Source organism: Bison bison, unplaced genomic scaffold (genome assembly GCF_000754665.1).
Source record: "Bison bison bison isolate TAMUID 2011002044 unplaced genomic scaffold, Bison_UMD1.0 scf7180017864115, whole genome shotgun sequence".
Taxonomy (NCBI): Eukaryota; Metazoa; Chordata; class Mammalia; order Artiodactyla; family Bovidae; genus Bison; species Bison bison.
In genome coordinates, this window is record NW_011494687.1 from 656,551 (window position 1) to 665,618 (window position 9,068).

Consider the following 9,068-nt stretch of genomic DNA (forward strand, 5'->3'; position numbering starts at 1 on the left):
TTGCTCAGTTGTGTCCGACTCTTTGCGACCCCATGTACTGCACCACGCCAGGCTTCCCTGTCCTTCACTATCTCCCAGAGTTTGTTCAGACTCAGGTCCCTTGAGTGGATGTTGTATTGGAAGGAGGAATTAAAATGTTTTATTCCCCTCCCACCACGCCCCACCTTGGGTTTCTCAATCTTGCACCAACTGGAATGTCAGAGAAACAGCGTCTCCCAGTGGTGTGGTGCAGACTTCGGTCTAAGTGCTTGGGGGCCATGGCCTGCCAACCTCATACTACAACTCCCACCATGCATCTCTTCCCCTCTGGCCTCTCAATAGGTATTGTAACTTGCGTTCTGCGTGGGGCAACTTCCGCGCCTAGCATCGCAAAAACGGATAGTTATAGTGGCCAGAATTACGTCCGGAGCAGGGCGTCGCAAGGGTTGCTGGGAAACGTATAACTCTAATTTTCTTCCGCCAGTTGATTAAATAGTCCCATAGTCACCTTGAGCAACGGAAAATAAACTCGAAGAGCACCTTCCTACTCTAGATTTAAGTAGGAACACTGAATAATAAAGAAAATTTGAGTAAAATGGATTCCTGTTTTGGCGTGCGGCCTGGAGACATCTAGGGGGCGCGAGCGGAGGGATCTCACTCTATATAAGAGAGCCGGCCCCGTAGCCGGATCCTCTCTCGCCTCGGCGCTTCCAAGATGGTGAGTGCTAGCGCGTGGGGAATAGTTCGGGGCCGGGTGGAGACTGAGAGGAGCCGATTCTGAGATTGCGGGGAGGGTTGAAAGCCTGGACAGCGGTGGAAGAAAGGAAAGAGGGTATGTTTCTTCCCGGCTTGGAGGGATCTGCGGAGGAACTGGAGATGTGAGTCGCGCTTTCTTGGGGGTGGTCGGCAAGGAATGTGGCCGGATGGGGGCTAAGGCCGGGTAAGTTGCTCCTTCTTAATGGAATCTTCATCCTGACGCAGACCAAGAAAAGAAGGAACAACGGTCGTGCCAAAAAGGGCCGCGGCCATGTGCAGCCTATTCGCTGCACCAACTGTGCCCGATGTGTGCCCAAGGACAAGGCCATTAAGAAGTTCGTCATTCGGAACATAGTAGAGGCCGCAGCCGTCCGGGACATTTCTGAAGCGAGTGTTTTCGATGGTGAGTCCGCAGCTCGAAATGTGCGAGTATCCTGATACCTAAAACCACCTCCCGCCGCCACCCCATTCGTGGGCTCCGTTCTTTGGAGCATCCCCAGCACTTTCTTGCACTGTTACGGTTGTTGTCGGTAGAGGAGAATGGTGTTTTTGCTGCGTTATGTGCCGTTTTGAGCCCTGTCTGGACAGAGAGTTTTTTGTGTGGTCTTGCACAGTCTTTGAGTCTTATAGGGGATGAGATTCTAGAAGCACTTTCAGTGCTTATCCTGTATCAAAACTTGGGGAGCACTGGCTGTAAACGTGGTAAATGTAAAAAAACGTTTTGAATTGTTGGTAAACGTTTGAGTTGGCAAACTTGTGGAAAGGAGTTTTTTAAGACTGGAAGGAGTCTAGTTGGGTTGACAAGGGTAATTTTTAGAGCGATATGGTGTTTTCTTGTCATTTTCTTTTTATAAGACTTGTTAGATTTCTTAGGTAATTGGGAATGGGGACAGAAGTAGGCATTAGGGCTGGTGCAATTATTGAAGGAACTGCATTCCATCCTATTGCATCTGGTGTGGATTTAGTCCCTGTGGTGACAGGATGGGCTGGTAGGGGATCATTTATTTGTGAACTCTGTGCCTGTGTTTAGGTATAAACCGAACAGTTGGCTTTGGGAGTGAAATCTTGTAGGTATGCCTGACTTGTAAGTGAGTTTATTTTTGAGGGTTAGAAGGAACAAAGAAGAACAGGGCAAAGTGGGTACTGTATCTAATATCACAGCTCTAATTATTTTTGTTTCTTAGCCTATGTACTTCCCAAGCTGTATGTGAAACTACATTACTGCGTGAGTTGTGCCATTCACAGCAAGGTAGTCAGGAATCGCTCTCGGGAAGCCCGTAAGGACCGAACACCTCCACCCCGATTTAGACCTGCGGTGAGTACCTTAAAAGAGGTATGGAAATGAGAGGGGTAGTTCAGTTTAGTCACTCAGTCGTGTCTGACTCTTTGCAACCCCATGGACTGCAGCGAGACTTCTCCAATACCACATTTGAAAAGCAAGTAGAAAGTCCTTTTTGTGAGTTTTTTTGGCAGTCAAAAGTCAGAGATTATCTTCTAGTAGACAGCTGCACCAATTCTTAGCTTTCAGGCTCTTGAATCCTTGGAGATAGGATTGTACTTTGCACATTAATCCATTTTTAAACCCATGGGAGAGCCAAGGATAGGCTGTGCCTATCTATAAACATCTCAGGAGACATCCCACAGCAGTTACATGGTCCGGATTTACTACTTGAACCTGGTTTTACTGAGCAAACTGGGGTTTGGGACCACCAGGTTTACCATTTGTTTTCACCATGAATGGGACAAAACCAGATCTGGGATTTAGTATCTGGGTCATGAAGATCTGTTTTGTTGGGGTAATAGAAGAAAGATAAATGAGGACAAGGAAAATCAAATTAAGATCTCTGCCTATGGGTGGGGTCAACTAAGTCTGGTAAGACCCACACCTGAAACATTTGCTTTCAAGTTAGTCTGTTTCAGATTGAGTAATGTCATCTCCTTCCACATCTATCCATGCCTTTATGGACCAAATAATACACTGTTAGTGATGGGGAGGTAGTGGTCGGGTTTTTTGAGGGGACGCTTCCATGGATGGTTTTTTAATTCTTTCACTTTGTCTTTCAGGGTGCTGCCCCACGTCCTCCACCAAAGCCCATGTAAGGATCCAAGTCCTTAAAGACTGAAGAAATATTGGTTTCTCTGAAAAGACAATAAAATGGAAATTATACTTTATGTTGCATGTTGAATATATGTTGTCAGATGAAGTGGGGGTCGTGTACATTTAGTCTCCCCAGTTTGCATAGCTTAGGGATGAGGGCGAGGAATTAGGGCATCTGTGTTTGATTAATTCAGCTTGGCAAATGGCTTAAGTTGGTGTCTTAAAAATGGGGAGGAAACTAGCAGAGTGAGGAGTGCATCAGGAAGTCACTTAGACTAAGGTGTGCATTCCTCTTGTGGCAACATGAAGACTTTAATAAAAGTCCACAACTTGAATAGCATAAGGGGATCTGTATTCAGGTCCTTAACCTCAAGTCAGGTTTACCTGCCTACCTTGATCTGCTGCTAAGCTAATCACCCAGCCTTCATCTTTCTGTGGTACATTGCTCTGTGAGGTGACAATGCCCTGAATGGCAGGCATTTGTAGAAATTTGTGGAAGTCCCATAAGAGGGAACTTTGTGCAAAAAGTCTGGGAAAAGGCTGTAGTCTGTGTGACAATGGCTCATTTGTTTCAGAATTCAGAAATTAGAGGGTTCCCAGCTAGCAATACACAGTTGACCCTTTAACAACATGGGTTTAACTGCAGGGGGCGGGGGTGGTTTTGTTTTCAGTAAATACATAATACACCATCCACAGTTGTTGAATCCTCGAGTGTGAAAGTACAGACAGATACAAAAGGCTAACTCTAAAATTAATTATATATGGATTTTTGAAGAGATGGTGCCCCTAACCAATGCTTTGTCCAAAATTATATGTAAATGTGTGTTAAGGACTTTGCTGGTTAGGTTGTATGAATTTTTTACCTTAAGCTAAACTAGTAGCTTGGAAGTTTTGATTAAAGTACACATTGTTCTGGGAAACAAGTTTTCGCAAATGTTTGTATTCAAAGGATATGATAGCAAAGAAGGGGTGGATTGTTTTAGAGCAGAATGGTGGTCCTGTTAATGGGAGAACCTTTAACTAAAGAAACCCAGTTGGAAATTGTTGCTCTGTCTTGCTTATGGTCTGCATACTTATACATGTGCTGAAACAGCTGTGGCAAGTCCTGGATTTGTTAGAACACTGTAGGTGTGGGTTTCCATCCTTTGGGGAGACTTCCCCCAATATCTGTGCTCCTTCATTCCTCTACATTTATGACCCCGTTAACACCAATGATAAAACATTGGATAGAAGAAAGTCCCGTTCATGGTGAAAACAAATGGTAAACCTGGTGGTCCCAAATCCCAGTTTGCTCAGTAAAACCAGGTTCAAGTAGTAAATCAACCATATAACTGCTGTGAGATATCTCTTGAGATGTTTATAGGTAGGCACAACCTATCCTTGGCTCTCCCATGGGTTTAAAAATGGATTAATGTGCGAAGTACAATCCTATCTCCAAGGATTCAAGAGCCTGAAGGCTAAGAATTGGTGTAGCTGTCGACTAGAAGATAATCTCTGACTTTTGACAGCCAGAAAAAACTCACAAAAGGACTCCACATGCTTCAGGCTTTAAAATAGCCCCACCCCACCTCCCAATCTACCACCAGTTTCGAAGTTGTGTCTAATGGGCAATCAGGATATCTAATGTTCCACCTGTTAAAAGTTTAAGCCCTATATAGACATCCATAATTTGTCTTAGGAAAGAATGCCACTTAGAAGTAGCCCACAGATCATTTTCAGATGTTTGCACTGCAAGATCAGTGGTCTGTTCTTAAGCTCTTGTGGGCTGATAATTTTAGTGAAGTGAAGTGAGCTCTCTCAGTCGGAGTCCGACTCTTTGCAACCCCGTGGACTGTAGCCCACCAGGCTCTGCCATCCATGGGATTCTCCAGGCAAGAATACTGGAGTGGGTTGCCATTTCCTTCTCCAGGGGAACTTTCTGACCCAGGGATTGCAGGCAGGAGCTTTACTCTCTGAGCCAGTTAGTCACAAAAAAGATGATAACAGATCTTTGAGCCCTTACCTCTTACCCCTCACCCTCAGCTTGTTCTAATGGACTATTAGAAGCGGGAGAATTGCAGTCTCACCGCCTCACCTCTGTAACATTTCTGGTGAAGAGTATTCAAGCCAGGTAGAAGCTTCAGGGCTTTTCAGTCATTGGTCCAATGTCCACCTGTGAGGTTATTGGATTTCAAGTCAATTCCCTGTGGTAACCAGGTTTCATTGAGGTCCTGGACCATCCTTTCCTTCAACCTCAATTCCTGGCTTTTCATATTTGTTTGCCTCTCTCCATAACTTAGCATGTATGGGTACTTTGAGTACAAGTTCTCTATTAAAACAAGCATCTGACTGTCTCGTGATCAGTGGCTAAGACTGCTCCCAATGCAGGGGGCCTGGGTTCAATCCCTGGTCAGGGAACTAGATCCCACATGCGACAGCTAAGAGTTTGAAAGTTGCAACTAAAAAGATGCTGTGTGTGCAGTTAAGACCTGGCACAGCTAAATAAATACACAAAATGCTAGTTGATTTAAGAGAGCTGACTTCTAAATGTAAATCTCACCTCATACTTGGAACTATGCGACCTTGGGTAAGTTCAGTACAGTCGCTCAGTCGTGTCTGACTCTGACCCCATGAACTGCAGCACTCCAGGCCTCCCTGTCCATCACCAACTCCGGAGTCTACCCAAACCCATGTCCATTGAGTCAGTGATGTCATCCAACCATCTCATCCTCTGTCACCCCTTCTCCTGCCCCCAATCCTTCCCAGCATTAGGGTCTTTTCCAATGAGTCAACTCTTCACATGAAGTGGCCAAAGTATTGGAGTTTCAGCTTCAACATCAGTCCTTCCAATGAACACCCAGGACTGATCTCCTTTAGGATGGACTGGGGATCTTGCAATCCAAGGGACTCTCAAGAGTCTTCTCCAACCACAGTGGGTGAGTTACCTAACCTCTGCCTTCAATTTTCTAATCTTTAGGAAAGTCATTCCTATATCAGTATTTTGGTGTGGCTTAAGTGATACAAAACGATCTTTTATTCAAGAAATATTGAGAACCTACTATGTGCCAACATTTCTAAGTGCTAAAGACATAGGTGGTGACCAAGACTCTGGTCTCAGAGCATTACATTTTATTTGGGGAGGAGTGTGAGAGGGTGGTTAGGCCTGAGGAAGGGCTACAGTTTTATAAAAGATGGTCTAGTAAGATTGATAGATAACAATTAGAAAAAGTGAAAGAGAAGCCATTTACATAAATGGAGAAATAGCTCTCCAGCAGAGATAATAACAACTACAAATGCCCTGAGGCAAGAGTATCCCTCGGTTCAGTTCAGTCACTCAGTCGTGTCTGACCTTTGCAACCCCATGGACTGCAGGGCACCAGGCTTCCCTGTCCATCACCAACTCCTGGAGCTTGCTCAAACTCATGTCCATCAAGTCGGTGATGCAGGCTAACCATCTCATCCTCTGTCGTAATCTTCTCCCACCTTCATTTCCCAGCATCAGGGTCTTTTCCAATAAGTCAGCTCTTCGCATCAGGTGGCCAAAGTATTAGAACTTCAGCTTCAGCATCAGTCCTTCCAATGAATATTCAGGACTGATTTCCTTTAGGATTGACAGGTTTGATCTTGCAGTCCAAGGGACATTCAAGAGTCCTCTCCAACACCACAGTTCAAAAGCATCAGTTCTTCAGTGCTCAGTTTTCTTTATGGTCCAACTCTCACATCCATACATGACTACTGGAAAAACCATAGCTTTGACTAGATGGACCTTTATTAGCACCTGGCATGTCACAAAAAGCAAAGCAGTCACTGGCTGAATTCCAGTGGACTGGGGGAAAGTGGTTCAGGTCTAAAATCCTTTATTTGAAATCCTTGAAAACTTATTTGCATTGGAATTACTTTTTGATTTTAGAACGGTAATACAGACCATATACTATTTAATAGATAACATTCTCAAAGTGACATGAAAGTGTTAGTCGATCAGTCGTGTCCAACTCTGCAACCCCATGGACTGTAGCCCCCAGGCTCCTCTGTCCATGGGATTTTCCAGGCAAGAGTACTGGAGTGGGTTGCCATTTCCTTCTCCAATACATGAAAGTAAAAAGTGAAAGTGAAGTCGCTCAGTCGTGTCCAACTCTTAGCAACCCCATGGACTGCAGCCTACCAGGCTCCTCCGTCCATGGGATTTTCCAGGCAAGACTACTGGAGTGGGGTGCCATTGCCTTCTCCGAGGGTTTCTGCAGTAAAATACAAAAATGGTCATGTTAAGTAGAAAAAAGGAAGACTATATTTCATGTCAGGTTTTGCTGCCATGAGTTCAAAAAATCTTGAGTTTTAGAGCTGTTTTGTTTTTTCAGTTGCAAACAAGGGATTGTGTAACTGATACACAAAGTTAGAGAAGACAGGTCCAGAGGACTTCCCTGGTGGTCCAGTGGTTAAGAATCCACCTTACAAAAAAAAAAAAAAGAATCCACCTTACAGAGCAGGAGACACAAGTTCAATTTCTGATCCAGGAACTAAGATCCCATGGGCGGTGCCGAGGGGCAACTAAACCCCAAAGCTACGACTTCTGAGCCCAAGTGCTCTGCAGTCCACATGCCACAATGAAGATATTGTGTGCTGCAACAAAGACCCAAAGCAGCCAGCAGATAGACAGATACTAAAAAATATAACAAAAGACATGTCCAGATCACATGGGGCCTTTTAGGCCCTGGCAGACTCTGGACTCTACTCAAAGTCTGATAGTAAACAATGAGATATCACTTCACACTACTAAGACAGCTATAATAATAATAAAGTGCTGGTGACAGTGTGGTGAAATGAACCTTTACACACTTCTGATAAAAATGTAAAATGGTGTAACCACTTTGGAAAACAATCTGGCAGTTTCCTAAAAATATTCAACAGGGAGTTACCATATCACCCAGCATTCCATGTACCCAAAAGAACATGAAACTTACGCATATCCACACAAAGACTTGTACATGAATGTTCAGAACAGCATGATAGCCGAAAAATAGGAAAAAATGTCCATCAACTGCTGATTGTATAAATAGATCAATAAAGACAGAAAATAGATTAGGGATAGGAAGGTGGGGGAAAGGGGACCAGTTGTTAAATGGTATGGGATTTCTTTTAGAGGTAATGAAAATATTCTGAAATTGCAGTACAGTTGCACAGTTCTGTGAAGCTATTAAAAACTACTGAGTTGCACATTTTATGTGGGTGATGTGATTAGTGTGGTACGTGAATTTACAGCTCAATAAACCTATTACAAAAATATATCACACAAAAAATGTGATAGTAATCTATTGGAAAATTTTGAGCAGAGCAGTGACATAATCTGACTGATCTAGTCAGTTCATAAAAAATACTAGCTTTTCTTTTTCTTTTTTTTCTTCCAATTTTATTGAAATATAATTAACATACAACACTGTATAAGTTTAAGATGTATAGCATAATGATTTGACTTAACATAAATCAGAAATTACTACCACAATAGTGAACACTGTCTCATTTAAACACAAAATTAAAGAAATATTTTTTTTCCTTGTGATGAGAATTCTTAGGATTTACTCGTAACATCTTTCATATATAACATACAGCGATTTATCATGTACATTAATCCCTAGTACTTATCTATCTTATAACTGGAAATTTGTGCCTGTGACCACCTTCATCCAATCCCCCCTCCCCTCATGCCCAGCTATCCTTTTTCTGATACTTTTGCTTGGTTGGTTTTGGGCCATGCTGCACAGCATGTGGGATCTTATTAATAGTTCCCCCACAAGGGACCATACCTGTGTGCACCCTGCAGTGGAAGCACGGAGTCTTAACCACTGGACCACATGGAAGTCCCTCTGATTCTTTTTCTTATATCATAGGTACCTCTGGAGGCCAGATGAGTATCTCCCAAACGTCAGGCATTTTTGTACCTCTTGCTATTTCTGGTGTACATATGCAGTCATTTTCTTTAAATTGACTCACTTTTCACATATGTTTATTATCTGCTGCAAAAAGCTTTATTGTTTCCATTTGGTCATATGTTTATTAGCAAAGAAAAAAATTGTATCAGTATTCCTCCTGGAAAACTAACAACTCTTAGAAGGTAGTTTTTAAACTCTACAGTGTAAATTTGGGGTTTACCGGGGACTTCCCTGGTGGTCCAGTGGTCAAGAATCCGACTGCCAATGCGGAACATGGGTTCAATCCATGGTCCGAGAAATAGGATCCCACATGCCACCAGGCAACTAAGCCT

The 9,068-nt window shown here is 43.3% G+C and overlaps 1 protein-coding gene across 1 annotated transcript; it reads left to right on the forward strand.

Annotated features, from left to right (window-relative positions):
* The first annotated feature begins 389 nt into the window (after positions 1-389).
* RPS26 (ribosomal protein S26) lies at positions 390-2,907 on the forward strand. The gene is made up of 4 exons (XM_010839209.1): positions 390-697; positions 961-1,138; positions 1,920-2,050; positions 2,800-2,907. Exons 1-4 carry the CDS (start codon positions 695-697, stop codon positions 2,833-2,835), a joined length of 348 nt encoding a protein of 115 aa, XP_010837511.1. The 5' UTR covers positions 390-694; the 3' UTR covers positions 2,836-2,907.
* Positions 2,908-9,068: the final 6,161 nt, after the last annotated feature.

Coding starts and splice junctions, on each gene's coding strand:
- RPS26 (XM_010839209.1), top strand. Junction 1,139..1,919: donor TGAAGCGAGTGTTTTCGATG/GTGAGTCCGCAG, acceptor TTTGTTTCTTAG/CCTATGTACTTCCCAAGCTG. Junction 2,051..2,799: donor CACCCCGATTTAGACCTGCG/GTGAGTACCTTA, acceptor TTTGTCTTTCAG/GGTGCTGCCCCACGTCCTCC.